Below are 16,253 nucleotides of genomic sequence, written 5' to 3'. Positions count from 1 at the left end.
GCCAATTGAACTTGCAAATTCGTAATTGTTTGTTTAATTCAATAACTAGTGGTAACATAGCATACTTGATTATATAGAAGTTTTCGATTATGTTGTGGGGAATGCACAATTTAACTTAAATAAATCCTCGTAGTAATTTATTGGTTAGAATTGGGCCTTTTTAATTCTTAATGATGTTGGTAAATTAAATCTTGAGAACGTACTCAAGGTTGTTTATTGATTAGGGATTTAGTCAATGGACGTTCCTTGACTATCCACAAGGTAAGAAAATGTGAGGTTGTTAAGTCATACCAATGGCCATAACTAATTTATCTATCATGAATAATTGTTATCTTTGCATCTATGATCAACCGTGGAATTAAGCGTGATCCTGTCTTTGACTGGAATACTCTTCTCTTATATTTATCTCTTCTAATTTTATTAACTTTTTAGTTTTATTCTTCTTCACAATCAAAACTCGCCCTAATTATTTTCGTTTTTGAAGGAATTAATTCAAAACCAATCTCTGTGGATTCGATCCTACTCAATAATTTGATCATAGAAAAATTTATTGGACCTGCAATAAATCAATAACAACTAAATCGAGAGTAAATATAATTTTTTTTATTTTTTTTTTGTTAATATCAGCAAATTCAATGAATTATGATTAACTGAGGACTTATTCGTTAGATGAAAACAAATTTTAGGAGTGATAGATATAATTTTTCAAATTATAGAAAGAAGTGTAATTATATCAAACCTCAGTAGATTTGACACATACGTCAAAACATATTTCAAACTCGCAGGGTTATTGAAAATATGAAATTCTTTCCCATACAGATAAGTGTTTCCAAATATTTGAATACATGTATAATTGTTGCTAAAACTAAATTATACATCAGGTAATTTGACTTGTAGGTCCACCATCACTCCAACTCTATGTTGGTTATATTATAATTTTTATAAAAATTCGACTTGTGTCCCTCCAACTTTTAAAATTGATAAATTAGACCTCCAACTTTCTAAAATTTCACTTTAATCCACCAATAATTTAATATACTTAAATTTCAATCTATAATTTATTTATTGAGTAATTTAAATTTCTTAATACTTATTAATTAGTCCCATAACTATGTATAAAAATATGTTGAGGTTATACAAATCCAAGTCAAGCCAAGAAGTCAGGCTCCAGAACCTTGCTGGTCTCCAACTCTTTCCTATTGCCAAACTAATGAGGCAAAATCCATAAAAGCAGCCTAATCAGCAAGCCCGAGCACCAAATAGGAAGGCTGTCGTGTTAGCTATTCTACGCATCACGTGTCACGTTACTCTGAAAAAGGCACCAATTAGGATATCGTATCCAGCTGGAATGCAGTTGGAAGCAGCAAGTAACAGATTTTCCTATATATGCGGTTGACTACGTAAGACTCGTTCAATTTTATTTCTCATAAGTCATTTACTGACTTAAATATTAAAGTGCTAATCACCGTCTTGCATATTAGCCCTTAGATAAATCTTAGGAGTTTGTAAAAAAATATCTTCGTTCAATTGTTGGACCTTGATACACATCACTATTTATTAAAATTTTAATTAGGTTAGTTGACAAAATATCATTGACTAAAATGGTCTTAACAAAATTTATTTTTCCAAATTACCATTTCTTTCAATTAATTAAATCTATCAATGACTTTTTATTGGCACACAAAAAAAATAAAAAAAGACTCATTTTATAAGAATTGATCAATTATTTAGTTTATTTTCTTTCTCTTTTGTTCCATTAAATAATAATAAAAAATTCAACTATGTGTAACCATCGACTCTATTTCCACATGCTAGTACTTTGATTAAATTTTTAAGGGCGAAATGAGGTGTGATACTATGAAATTATATGTTTTTATGTAACGACCAAATGAGGTGTGATACTATGAAATTATAATAAGCTACCGAAATATCCACATAGAAAGACAACATAATTTTAGAACCACGACAAGTATTGTGACTCTTAATAATTACAGTATTTTCATATTACTTAACCCTCTAAATCCACGAATTTATGATTTCCAAAGTTGTTCAAAATTGAGATACCACAATCATTAATATCAATCCATATAGAAATTACCGAAAAAGCACTCAAAAATCAAAATTGCAACTCATTAAATGCACAAAATCATCCGAACATTTTGTTTTGGCCTCAAGCAAAAAGGACCCTAAAGTAGATATTTCATTTTTCTTTATATAAATAAATGAAAATAAAGGAAGAAAGATAGCCGAGGGCCACACCATTTTGCAGCCACTTCAAGCTTCCAAATTTGCTTTAAGTCTTCCATTTGGCAACACTGAATCAACTCTCCTTAAAGTTGAGACAAACACACACACACACACACACACACTCCTCATTTCAATTATCTTCTTCTTTTTCTCGTTAAATTTAAAAAAAAAAAACAAACACAAAATTTTAAAATATTGTTTTCTTGGTTTTTCTTCCTTTGAGGTTAGGTTCTGAAATTTTTGCCCGTGAAGGTCTGTCCGAACTGCCAGTTAGAAGGGACAATGTTCCATGCAGTGGAGCTGCGATGGTCGCTGGCCTTAACGCGGAAAGAGAGCGACTGCCCCACCAGAACGGCGTTGGATTGCCAGTTCTGGCCCCAGTTGCGGCTCATTGCCATCCAACCCGTCCTCGACCCCTTCACCCACACCTTCATTATGTCCCCTGCACCCGCCACGTTGCTAATCAATACCAAGTTGAAGTAACGGAAGCCGTTGATTGTGAATCTGATCCCGCCCTTCTTGTGGCACGGCACCCTGCATTCAACAACAATATTTCTAGTGTGAAAAATCAAAAAATGTACCAAAAAGTCTCTCCTATTCAATCTGTTTCACACACCCCCATAGGCCTAACTATAAACTACTGATTTTTCCATTTTTGCTCAAGCATTTGAACAAGAAAAACTATAGACAAACATCGTATTACAAATATTATCATACTTGAATATAAATGTAATTAATCACTGTCTTTATACTATACACTAGCAGGGGAACTGACCGTCGATATGAGACGGGCACAATGCCAGCACGGTACTCGGCGATCTTGAGGAACATGGGCATAGCAAGGTCAAAGTGCGTGCGGGGCGGATTGCACCAGCCACCGTTGTCATTGGGCAGCGCATAGTTTGGCGGGCAGAAGTTGGTGGCAGTGATGAAGATGGAGGGGCTGCCAGGGTGGCACCACTGCGGCTCATCTCTGCATTTAATCTCGAAGCACGCACCGCAGCTGAACCCATTGTTGAAAAGCGCCGTGCTCAATGCCGCCGTGTTCACGCCGTATCCTTGGCTGTACAAGTTGCCGTACCCACAAGCACCCCCTGCCCATAACACAGCATATTCAAATCTATTATAATAAAAGTAGAAAAAAGCAAAACGTTGTGTAGTAAATTTGAATGAGTATGGTATAGTGCATACCCATGGTGCCGGAGGCATCACTTCCACCGTAGAAGGTGGCGTGGGCGGTCTGCCAAGCTCCACCGGTGTAGACACCAGGAATTCTACATTCGACATAACTCAGCAGCAGCAAGAGCAAAGCGGCAATGCAACTAAAACCCATTGTAGCCATATTGCCGAAGGGGGTGGGGGGCTTGTGAGTGATGATCAGTGTTTGAGAGCGGAGGCAGAGGCAGAAGGTGAAGTGCTACTTATTGGGGAGAGGAGAGAGGAGAGAGAAGCAGAGGAGAAGCGGAAATCATGAGACATCCCCCACGATTAATGCCTCCTGAACTAAGGCAAATATTGGCGGGGACTGTACTGTGTTGTTTGGACGGATTTGCCCCTGGGATGTTGATGAAGAAGAGCATTGGGATTGGAGGAAAGGGCAAAAATTGTAGGTAAAGGGGGCCCACATGTAATATGAAAGGGGTTTTGCCGCTTTGCTTGAATTGCAAGTTGTGCCCTCACCCATGGAATTGGAATCCAAAGCCATATCATTTCACACATTTTCCTTAATATTTTCTCACAAACCTAAAACATAATTAATCCTACACCAATATCACTATGTGTTAAATATTAATATTAAATAATTTTTATTTTTATTTTTATTTTTTAAATATGTCGATATTTCTAAATGGCTCTTCTTTCGAACAACTTCATTTTTTGGATAAGATGATAGTTTACGTAACATTATAGTGAGCGTTTAACAAAAGATTTTGGATTCTAATATCATTGCACTCGTTTACGAAAAATAAATAAATAAATGTTTCTCGTGCAGGAGTTTGCCAGTGAGGCGGGAGTCGCTAGAAAAAATATGATTTTCTGCTATGGTTAATTATTATATATAGTAAAAGAAAAAATATCATGACAAATACAAATTATTAGCCATTGTTTCCGCTAGTGTGACCAAAATATTAGCCATGACTAAAAATCATAGCAAAAATTAATTAAACTAAGTTCTTGCTTTGATTTTATTTAATCACAATCACCAGTAGTGATTTACCATGATGCTTAAGTCGTGATCATTTATAATGTAACGAAAACTCAAATTTTTTATAGTGGGAATTAAGATAATGATATTAAATAATAATAATCTCTAATAATTTAAACTTTTATATCAAATGTTGGTTTAACAATTCTCAAGAATATTTTGTGTTTTTTCACCTAATTAAAAAATTAGAAAAATAATTGAGAAAAATATGTTTCAAAAGTCGTGTTTAAATTCCATTAACGTGATCCAAATCTTTTCAAAGAAGTGCCACTATTTTTAATCTAATCTTCAAAGTTGTCAATAGGCGACTTGTGAGTCTACAACTAACATTTGAACTTTGATTAAAGCATAAAAAGCAACGCAAAATGCAGAAATTAGACAGTTTCCCACTACTGACACTACCTTTCCTGGGATTGATGAATGTCTGTTTAATTAATGGGGAGACAGCCTTGGTACCCATATCACATCTGTGCGTGTATTGTATGTGTTTTAATTTTAAATTATAATTTAATTTAATTATATTTATATTTTTTTCTTAATTTTACTGCTGAATTTTAATTTTTTTTAAAGAAAAATTTGATAAAACATAAAAAATATGTGATGCCGGACGAACGTTATTATACCAAAAAAATATAAAAATTTATATTATTATAAAAAAAATATAAAAATCGCATGTTGTGTCTTAATGATTAGGTCTAGTTCAATGAGATGAAAAGTCGTAAAATGCAAAAAGAACAATAAAATTGAAAGGAAAATGGAAGGCCAAAAGCGCATCACGAGTTTTTACCCGCCAAATTCAAAAACAGAAAACCAAAAGGAGAGACAGAAAGGAAAAGCAATCGCAATCACAAGGCTCAACGAACCGGGAATTGCTGCGCATTTGGTCCCACCCAACCGCATTCAGCGCTCCGCCTATCGCGCCGCGTATTGCCAATTCACCACAGCTCCAACCCATGTACCCTACAACGTCTATGAATTAATATTTTTTTTAAAAAATAATAAAATTTTTCGATCCCGACTTGAGCCTAAAGTCTAAATTAATTTTTATAAATTAATAAGATAATAATTTTTGGAAAGACCTTTATTTTATACTATGTGTACCAATTTTTTTTAGGAAAATATATTATATTTTATTAGTTACATTGTACACGAACATCATTCAGTGCAATGTAAATGTTGTATCCATGAAGAATAATGTAGGTACGTTGAATAAAAAAAAATTCTTTAAATTAATGAATTAATATTTTTTTAAATTAATAAAATTATGTGATACCGACATTAATAATTTACAATAATTTTAGTGTACACAAAAATGAATTGGAATTGTGGAATTTTCCTTTTTTCTGCCCATACAAACATTAGTGTTCAGTCGAGTCCTTGATAGCATGCAAAGTGGGACCTGGCCTGCCTTCTATGTGCAATAGAAAGAAAAGTGTTCTTATCAGTGAACAACATAGTCAACATTTCTTTTTCTAAAAATAAAGTTAGGGTTCTATGGATCATCAACTTTCTGACTCAGTGGGAACGTCAAAATTTTAACTATTTGGTGACTGATGCTGCAATTTCAGATACAAAAATTCTAGTGCTTTTAATATGGGTAAATTACAAAGATATCTCTTGAGGTTTCGTATGATTATGAATACCCCTCACGATCGTCTAATAATTATCCTGTTTCATTAGTATCCGTTAGGTTTCTATCCATTTTTTATGGTGAACTCACAAAAATGTTTTTGTGGACTAAAAATTATTATTTTATTTATTTTTTAAATCTTTTTATTAACTAAGTGGATAATTTATTTATAATTTTCCAAATTTTTTCATCCACTCCGACTGTTTTTTTTTTTTTTTTGTAAATTTGTATTTTTTTAAAAGAAATAATACAGTAAAGATGTTATTGACAATTTCATACCTCCATCCAATGATTATATAATTTCATCAAATATCAGGGGGTATCTGTAATTTTCAAACAACGAGGGGTATTTGTAATTTTTAAATAACGAGATATTCATAATTACGTCAAATTTCAGAAGAGATCGTAACCTCTTAATAAAGAGCTAAATTATTTTAAAATTTTCCTTTAGCTTCACTCTTGCGATCTAGTTCTTTTTTCTAAGTTTAATCAACTAGAGTTGTGTCTATTGATTAAAATCTCAATTAATAGCCTAATAATTAGAAACAATCATCGTACATGTGGTACAAATACCGTTATATTTTAAGAACAGTTTCTGCCAAGCCGTTCTTAGTTATTAGGAACACCGTCTATTAGGATAAAAGATCTTTCGTTCCATACCCGTTCCAAAATCTGATTCAAAATTATTCACCTACTAATTTGTGGTTCTAAACAATTAAAAAAATCGTTCCTAAAGTCTTTTTTTGTAGTACTTGAAGTGAACATAAATTAGTTCTATTTTTCATTTTTCCTGAACTGTGATTGTTCATTTTTCCTGAACTGTATACCAAACAAACGACAAATGTATGCAATTATCATATAATTGGTTCAAATTTCATCAAGGCAAAACCGAACTAAAATTTCCCAATTAATCACGTTTAGGAACTTAATTCCGATTATTGAAGAAATAATCATCTGAACTCCTCAAAATGCACAAGCATGCATGCTTCACACACACACACACACACACACTTGCATCTTCTTTAGCAAGCAATTTCATCCCTATAGCAATTGATAAAACCCTTTACACTAAGAACATAATTATTAGCTTATGTCCACTCTTTTTTGCCAAGTTTTCGAATCTTTCACTTAGTTTTGTTTCAGCTTTACGCATTAAGCAATGAAAAGAACAATCCCATGCTTCTTTACTAAAACAAATTGATGTCCGAATCATATTCATATCTTATGTATATATGTTCTCCTTTTTGTCACATAAATATTGCAAATTATCTCTACATTTCCTGAGATTAGATCTAAATACATAAAAATCTTTCTGTTTAATTTGCAGGTGCACCTCCTGAGGGGGCATCAGCGTAATGTACCTCAGATAATCTTTGGGTCAATTTTTGACATTGAATACTTATAATTACAATTACAAAGAACCGAGAATCTTTATATATTTGGACCTAACCTTAGAAGGTGTTTAGAATTTTTCTTCCCTAAGATTTGGTGTAATTACACATAGACTCCTTACGGTTTGAAAAATTATATTTAGTACCCCTGATATTTGTTTTTATCTAATAACTAGATCGATCTTCAGTTAAAATTCACCGAATTTGCTAATATTAATAAAAAAAAAATTGAATGAAAATTCATATTTACATCCGGTTGAATTATTACTCATTTTTTGTAGATTAAACAAATCTTTTCTGATTTAAATACTCTTATAAGGGTGAAGATATACCTCCTCACGTGCATTATCATATAAAGATTTATAAGCAGAGTTTAGTCAGAAAAAAATTGTTTGACCTGCAATAAGTTATATATTAATGAGTCATTCAGTGGTAAGTATAGATTTTCATTCAATTTTTTTTTCTCATATCAGCAAATTCGATAAATTATAATTAACGAAAGAATTTATTTATGAGATATAAACAAACACCAAAGTTATCATCCGCTTTAATTTGGACAATATTTAGATGAACGCATGCCCAAAAATGATTCCTGGTATCGACCAATCTTCACCCACTTTAGTTATAGAGAAAAAAAAAAAAAAAAAACATACTCGAATACTAACTAATATAACTACCTCGAACAAGATTTGTAAGAAAAAGAAGGTTTAAAGCAGCTGTGATATCATTGCTCATGGGACCCCTATCAGATCTTTACATGTAATCAAGGAAGCATAAAAAAATTATTTAAGATTATCACAAAGAGGAAATAATATTTTCCGTTCTATATTTTAGAGTTGATATCCTTTTAATCTCATTTACGATGAAATTTTTATTAACGGTCACATAAATTATAAAAAATTTTACTTTTACTCGTTTCATTATATTCCATTGGTATTTTGATGGAAAAGACTGCATGGCCGTTACAAAAGACTGAAGAGCTATCGACCACGCGACGTTTTCCGTCAAAATACTAATGGAATTTGATGAAATAATTAAAAGTGAGAAAACTTATGTGACCATGAATTAGAATATCATAACTTATTGAATGAAAAGCATACTGAACCTAAAAAACTGAATGAAAAATGCGATTTTTTCTCGTCGCAAATTTCTTTAGTTTACCATGTTACAATATTAGATATCGTGATTGGCATTTTACTTATGAGTTTCGTGATTTTATTTTATTCAAGCATTATAAGAACTTACTTTAGAATTAAAATGTAATATGTTAAAATGCTTTAAAAGTATTTTATGAAATATAAAAGTTATAAGATCTTTGAAATATGTTCGGCTGAATACGTCTTTATTATCTTTCTAAATGTTTCGACTCCTTAGGATTTAGTAGCGCTAACTACGAGGATGTGTCTAAATTTAGTAAGATATGTCACTGTAAATATATATAATTAGTAACATGTCTGCGGTGATCAATTTAGTGACGACACAGTACAGTTACAACACTTATATTTCATCTCTAGTTCATCAATGACGTCAACTTTTTGTCACTAATTCTTATTATTAATTTTTTTATAAAATAATAATCACTATTGAGACTTTAAAAATGAATTATTCCGAAAAATAAAAATTATAATAAGTGGCCATATTAAAATTATAATTCTTTTTGTTAGTGTTAATGAATGTGAGCAAATCACTTAAATTATAATTAATAATTTCTTGCGCTAAGTTTGAATAATATTTCAACTTCAAATGTTCACAAAATCAATTTTCCTTATGCTCAATTTATATCTATCTTTATTTACTTTTATTGGTAAATGAACTTTAATTTGTGGAATACAACCTAATAGGAACTTCAATCTTAGAAAATATTGAATTTTTTAAGTAGTTATAAGTACAATTTAATACATCGTCCACTACATTTAAACACAAATTAAATACTAAATTAATAATTCAAAATCAAATAATCATACATTAATCAATTGAAAATTAAAAATAATAATAATAATATATTATAAAAATAATTTAAAATTCATATTCATGAAACTCGAACGTATAATCTTTCCCGGTATTCGGCCTTGATCTAGCTTACTTGATTTTTAATCAGAACAATTAATCTTTTATGAGTTAAAAACTCTCTTTTGCCATTGGTCAAATTGGCCCTTCTTGCTGAAAACCCATTTTTTGGGTGCCAAAATGCTTGCCATCATCTCCGATGAATCACGCCTGCGTATACCACCATGAGCAATCGACATTAAAAATATATGATTTTTCAGTACGATTAATTATTATAGTCAAAAGAAGAAAATTATTATAAATACGAATCAATTACAATTTCGCAACGACCATAAGCCATTGTTTCTGCAGGTGTTGCCAAAACATTAGCCATGGCCTAAACCATGGCAAATGATTTGGGTATGTGTAAAAACCATGACGAATATTGATTAATTTTGATAAAAATTTTAAATTTCGCTTTAATTTACTTTAATTTTTAAGTCACGATCATTTATAATAAGGCGAAAATTCAATTTTTTTTAAGCGCGAAATGGGCAATTGTTGATCACAAACCAACATTATGCATCCCCCTTTGGAATCCCCTGTAAGAAAGACCCTTAATCCGTTAATCGTAACAGTACAACAACCACAAATAAATCAACACTATAGCCCCTTAAATATTTTATCATCATCGTTGGATGATCCGCACTTACATTTGGCTATTGCCGGTCTCCACCTCCATGCACGCTCACACCTTCGGGAGAAACCATGGACCGCGATAATGACATCACACAACACGTAACTAGCGTTAACTTCAATTCAACGGGTTAATTATATTTTATCATTCGAATTGTAATCAGTTTTACATTATGATATTTTTTTTTTTTTGCGTCAACTTATCATGTCAACTTTACAAAAATTTTGCATTTTGTCATTTATAAATATTTTTCCACAAGTTTTTTGTCGAAAAAACACCACATACAGTCACATATGATATTTATGGGAATATGATGTGATATTTTTTACATCTGCACAACATGTGATGTGTTTTCGACAAAAAAACAGCAAAAAAGGAGGTATATATGGTAAAGTGCAAATTTCACGAAGTTGAGATAGTAAATTGACACTCACAAAAAAAAAAAATTTAAATACCAAACTATAGAAAACAAACACAGTTTGAATGACAAAATATAATTTATCCTAATTCAGCAGTTGGCCAACACAAAACAGCCTCAACATGCATATATAGATGCATTTCCTACATACTACGGCTATTAAAAGTAAACAAGAATAGTTTAGGGGAAAAAAAATAATATATAAATTTTAACCACAAAATATAATAAATCATAAAAATTGAACTCCGTCAATTTTAGCCGAATGGCATTTTGGTTGAAGAAATTGATCAAATTATAGTCAAATAGTCAAATTTTTTATTAGGACTATTTTTAGAATATCATATGTTAAATTCGTCGGAACCCTATTGATGAAATTATTTGTAGATAAAACAAACCTAAAGGAGAGTAATCGTAATTTTTAATCAAACAAGAATGTATTTATAATTATGGAAAGCCTCATATGCATATATTCAAATTTCAGTTGCAAACTCTCTATAAAAATTTAAAAAAAAAAAATTGATCCCTGTTGTATTCCAAAGTTAGAAGATACAAGTGAAAGAATGAAGGTGAAGAGTGATTCCTGTTAAAACCCCCATCTCTTTAACACAATGTTAAAACCCCTTTATTCCACCCATCATTTACAGAAGGCCAGTCGTCTCCCCAAAGTCAGTGACAGACTAGGCAACAAATCAGTGAGTGTGAGAATGTTAAATGGAACTTAAATGACACATTTTTACAGTTTCACTGCTACACTTTCCTATACTTTACAGAGTTCAACAATCAGAGTGAGGCTCCCCTAGCACGACTTCCGCTGTGTGCTTCCCGTGTTGTTTCGACTGATGCTGCGACCAATATGAATGCGCTGATAAAACTCGGTTTAACAGCACATGTGGCACCGGCTCCCCCCTTCTTTGCTGAGGAGCAATGCTAGCTGTATGGACTAAGGTCTTCCATTTATCCTGTATAAATAACCAAGCCGAGTCACATGGCCGGAAAGATTTTGTTATTAATTTCCTTAATTAAATATCTCTATGAATCAAAGCCTATCCACAACAACCCATGTGACTGATTATTTGGCTCTTCTCATGAATTACAGATTCACTTAGCAATATTATATGCCTAAAGCATGTGCAGTTCAGAATACATAATACATCCCATCACACTATACTGAAAAGTTAGGTATTTTGGCTATATTGGAAAAAGAAACAAATCCATAAAGCTGAACAGCATGTTAGCAAAGTAGAAATTACGTATCTAAAACGAATCTCAAAGATAACACAACACACACCCTGGAATGGACAAAGAAAGTGACACAAACCCACATCCAATGCTAATTAATGGATATACCAGGAAATATTTCGCACCTTCAAGTCTACATATGTTCTATGATCTGCATTCTCAAAAGCAAGCATTTTAACATCACGCCACCTGCACACCAGAAAGGAACTAAACTGCTTAGTGAGCTGGATTTCAAAGAACAAGAAGATAAAAATGGCAAATAATCTCAGTAAACTATATTCCATATGAATACAAGTCCTGTTTTATGTCATTACCTTCCGGTTCCCAGCTTTTCAACTGCTTCCACCAGTGCTTCCACTTCTGCCACAGAGAAGGGTCTTCTAGTTCTACGCTGTGAAAGCTCAGATCGTTTGGGTTTCAGGTTTGCTGGAACTACTGCGAGTTCCTCCACATTCACTGGAGGCACTGGAACCAATGCTTTCGAGTCAGGAACTGCTCCATCCAACAGTGCATCACTTGGGGTCTTTGTAGAGCATATATATTTATTCTGGCCCACATCATCTAACTTAGCCAAAACCGGGGTATCAACTGAGGTGTTTGAGATTCCTGAAGCCATCATTGGTGTGGCAGGAGACCTAGAGAATAAGATATACAACCATTAAAAAATCTAGTCATTAAGATGAGTGTAAGCATTGAATACAGACTTGCCAAATTTAGTAGCAAAGAATTATCCCCCCCCCCCCCACCCCCCCAGCCGGCAAGCAGAACCTTTGTAGTATCAAATTTATACATATGGTTTTTGCCCTGCCCACATAGAAGCTGAAGCATTAGAGATTAACTCAGGTGATAGTATGCTAATATACCTTGGCAAGGTCCGATCTGCATCACATGACGATAACGCAGGAAGCTTTTTGGGAGTCAAGGAGGGGGAAACACGTGTAAAACTAGGCTCTAGTGTAAAACCAAGATTATCAAGGTTGCTACACTGAGAAATACCAGCCTGCTGCAATGTTCTACTATCATCTCTGACCTTCTTCCCCTGAAAAACCACCCCAACTCGTATTCCAGCTCCAAGAATAGTAGTAACTGCCTCCATCACAGTTCTCTGAAGAAACAAGATTCAGAAAACTAGGTACTTAACATCCATTTATTAGATTGATTAAGCATATTGGATAGGAGGAGCAAAGTCTCACGCACTATTATTATTATCTAAAATGCATGATAGCAAGATAGAAAGTGCTTGCAATAATTTGGATACAAATACAGATTGTACATCCATGACATAAAGGATCAATTGGTATACCGGACCAGAAAAATAAGAGAACAAACCTTCAAAGAACCAACAGTTGCAGTTTCAGGAACCTCAATGTAAAGTTCTGGCACCTTGAATGACTTAATGCTAAGTTTCACTGAGGGAAGAGATAACATCTAGTAACTTCTTTGCATGAAATAATACATTAAAGCTTTTAGCAAAGATATGTAATATGAAAAAATTTCTTATACCATGAGGATCCTTTGGCTTTGGATGACCTCTCACTGTGGCTGACACCCCATTATCTGCAAGATATTACAATAGCTATTCAGAAAATCTGCCAACACTGCTAACCGTAACTTTTTCAAATAACAAATATGATAGACGACCTCTATGCAAGACCATGGCCAAGTTACCCTTATCTCCCATCACCCCTTTCTCAGGCAAATTAGAGATGCTATCACTGCTGACATCCTGATCATAGGAAACCGCAAAGCTGTGATCAGATAATTTTCTTTTCTTCAGAGGTACTCGTTGAGATCTTTCTCGTGCATAAACATTCTTCCTGTATCGGTAGAAGGACTTCATGCCCTCACCTGAAAACAAAAACCATGCGACTGGTTATATCTGCAATAAATTGTCAGAAATGCAGCAAATTTAAGCTTATTAAATTCGGGTAGACATGCAATCACCACTTACTAGTGTTGTAAAGTTCACAATCCTTCAGTTTGGGAGCTCCTTTCCAATTCCAGTATTTGGAGGTCATCAGTTTCCTAATTCTACGGTGTCCAATACGTGGTTGTGGCCTAAAGGGCCTAATCCTGGTCCTGGATTTATTGCACCCAAAAGAATTTTCGTCATCATCTCTAATCCCTAACTTTACATCATTCCAGTGCTTCTGGAAGAAAGCACCAGCAACAGGTTCCCTGTACAAGGGTAACTGTACACTACTCTCTGAGTTATTCAGTACATCATTATTCACACATTCACCAATTGAATCCTTTACAGTGGATCTGTTGGCCATAGATAGATCACCAATCTGATTTTTTTCGTCCTCTGGTTGAACTTCTGGTTCACTCTCCACTTTATGGTTGAAACTGTCATCAAAACAGGCAGAGCCCCCTATTTTACAGGTAGTATTTCCATCTGAATTCTTCTCCTCACAGATTCCAAGCTTTATATCACAATCAATTTTCTTTACACGATCAGGACTTGCATGTACAGAAATGTGGTCAACAACATAATCATTTTCTGCTTGTGGAAGTGCCTTAAAGTTGGATAAGAGTTTGTGCTCCTGAACACAGATTTCTGGAACAAACGCACTCTCAGCAGAACTTCCACGGTCTAAGCTCTCTGATTTCAAAGCTGTATCATCTTTGGGCTGCACCTTCTCATCTCCATCTAGGCAAGCACCAACCTTCACTTTCCCTTCAGCTATATTACTGGAAGCAGAGCTTTCACTCTCCTCTAATAACTTGCCAGCTACAGCTGCAAGTAACTCAAAAGCACAAAGTTTGCTGTCTTCCACCAATTTCTTGCGTGGACCTCTCCTCTGGGATGACATACAAATATGAGGTGCTTGGTTATTTAGCAAATCATATGGATGGCGGAAATAACATTACTTATAAACATGGTTACCCTAATTGATCTAGGCGCTCTGGGAACAATGGGGGCTCGGTAGCCATTGAATCTGCAATCCAGCCTCTTCTTTGACACCATATCTTAGGTAGCATGCCAATATGAGATCATCAAGTGCAATAATGTTAAACTGTGAGGTCACCCTCAATCTACAAAAAAAGCAATTACAATAGAGCAATTCAGCAATAACCAAAAGGCAAGTCAAGGTAAGCATTGGAACCCAAAAAAGTCACTTAATACATAATGCTGCAGTAAAACGTTGACTGGCAGATATATCTGACATCAATTTTCACATTTTAAAATACAAAGAAATAAATAATCAGATAATGTCCTATTTTAAAAATCATTCTGAAAAATATATGATCTATGATTTTCAAAACTGATCATAATGGAGATACTGCAAAACCCAATTCTGAAACCCTTGTAGTGCAACATCATTTCCTCATTAAAAATAGAGCTTATAAAATAAGGGGTAAAATTAAAGACCATGAAGAAGTGAGATGAACAATCTGGGGGACAAAAATAATAGAACATAACAACGCTTCAACAAATTCTTTTATCGTCAAGAATCATTTTTTAAATCAAAGACTTGAAGATCATTGTCACCGAAATCTAATCTGATCACTTGCATCATAATCGATTAAGTCCTGGATAAGCCCTATTCGAAAATAACCCGTCGCTTAATAAGTAAATCAACAAGTCATAACACTTGATTTTCTACCATCCTTGCGCCTCAGAAAATCTCCATTCACAAAGCTCTCAAGGAACAACATCAAAAGATGCTTACAAAAATCATAAATTTCAAATTCACCAGATCCAGTTATGTGATTCTGAAGTCTGATCAACTAAAAGGCAAGAAAACACAAGAAATTTCCAACTTGAACATCATAATTTCTCCATCCAAAGGACACAAAAAGGTGCAGATAGCAAAAACTCACAACACTAAATCAACTACTTGGATTTAAATACAACTACCCTCTTTCTTTTTAACTTCAAATCAAAGCGATCAAACCAAAAATCACAGACTTCGGAAAAATTCGACCAGATCTCCGCAGGATCAACTAGAATTTCAAACAAAACACCCACAAACCGACAACCCAAAGCTCCAAAACAGCAAATTTGACACAATTCAGAACAAAAACAAGAACCCACCCAAATCCAAACAACAGAAACCAGAGAACCCAAAAAAATCTCACAGAATTACCTGAAAGATTGATTTGATTCGAAATCTACACCTGTACCTCTTTTCTGCCCCTCTTCTCCATAAAGATTCCAAACAAGAATTTCGAACCACTGTACTGGAAAGAAATAAAAACAAACAAAAATGAGAAATGGTTTGCGGACACACAATTCGGAAATCAAAAACCCAAAAACAAAAACAAAAGAAAAAAGAAAAAGAGCAGAGTTCTTACACAAAACCTCTCTGGGTTTGGGAGAAGCAACCAAACCAACCAACCAACCAACCAAAAGAAAGTACCAACTAACAAATGGAAAAACAACAGTGCTGCTAAAACCCCTCTCTCGGTTACTGTTTTACATACATGTATTGACC

The 16,253-nt window shown here is 33.7% G+C and overlaps 2 protein-coding genes across 4 annotated transcripts; both read right to left on the bottom strand.

The window, feature by feature from the left end:
• Positions 1-2,112: 2,112 nt before the first annotated feature.
• LOC105161272 (expansin-A6) lies at positions 2,113-3,685 on the bottom strand. Its single transcript, XM_011078912.3, has 3 exons — positions 3,439-3,685; positions 3,023-3,341; positions 2,113-2,781 (listed from the first exon to the last, which is right to left on the bottom strand). Exons 1-3 carry the CDS (start codon positions 3,587-3,589, stop codon positions 2,472-2,474), a joined length of 780 nt encoding a protein of 259 aa, XP_011077214.1. The 5' UTR covers positions 3,590-3,685; the 3' UTR covers positions 2,113-2,471.
• Positions 3,686-11,146: 7,461 nt separating this feature from the next.
• Positions 11,147-16,253, bottom strand: LOC105161271 (telomere repeat-binding protein 3). 3 transcript variants are annotated; one of them, XM_011078910.3, is made up of 11 exons: positions 16,114-16,253; positions 15,906-15,994; positions 14,702-14,850; positions 13,763-14,615; positions 13,453-13,659; positions 13,315-13,368; positions 13,141-13,220; positions 12,675-12,916; positions 12,126-12,446; positions 11,937-12,000; positions 11,147-11,531 (listed from the first exon to the last, which is right to left on the bottom strand). In XM_011078910.3, exons 3-11 carry the CDS (start codon positions 14,780-14,782, stop codon positions 11,346-11,348), a joined length of 2,088 nt encoding a protein of 695 aa, XP_011077212.1. In that variant the 5' UTR covers positions 14,783-14,850; positions 15,906-15,994; positions 16,114-16,253; the 3' UTR covers positions 11,147-11,345. The 3 variants fall into 3 exon arrangements, with proteins under 3 accessions (XP_011077212.1, XP_011077209.1, XP_020548885.1); XM_011078907.3 differs by having other exon boundaries at positions 15,906-15,999; positions 16,114-16,251; XM_020693226.2 differs by having other exon boundaries at positions 11,370-11,531; positions 11,920-12,000; positions 15,906-15,999; positions 16,114-16,251.

Source organism: Sesamum indicum, linkage group LG4 (assembly GCF_026168435.1).
Source record: "Sesamum indicum cultivar Baizhima isolate 11 linkage group LG4, ASM2616843v1, whole genome shotgun sequence".
Classification (NCBI taxonomy): Eukaryota; Viridiplantae; Streptophyta; class Magnoliopsida; order Lamiales; family Pedaliaceae; genus Sesamum; species Sesamum indicum.
This window is presented reverse-complemented; position numbering and strand designations above follow the sequence as displayed.

Coding starts and splice junctions, on each gene's coding strand:
- LOC105161272 (XM_011078912.3), bottom strand. CDS start 3,589: ATGGCTACAATGGGTTTTAGTTGCATTGCCGCTTTGCTCTTGCTGCTG. Junction 3,342..3,438: donor TGATGCCTCCGGCACCATGG/GTATGCACTATA, acceptor TGTTATGGGCAG/GGGGTGCTTGTGGGTACGGC. Junction 2,782..3,022: donor GTGCCCGTCTCATATCGACG/GTCAGTTCCCCT, acceptor TGTTGAATGCAG/GGTGCCGTGCCACAAGAAGG.
- LOC105161271 (XM_011078910.3), bottom strand. CDS start 14,782: ATGGTGTCAAAGAAGAGGCTGGATTGCAGATTCAATGGCTACCGAGCC. Junction 14,616..14,701: donor GAGCGCCTAGATCAATTAGG/GTAACCATGTTT, acceptor ATGTCATCCCAG/AGGAGAGGTCCACGCAAGAA. Junction 13,660..13,762: donor TTGTGAACTTTACAACACTA/GTAAGTGGTGAT, acceptor TTTTGTTTTCAG/GTGAGGGCATGAAGTCCTTC.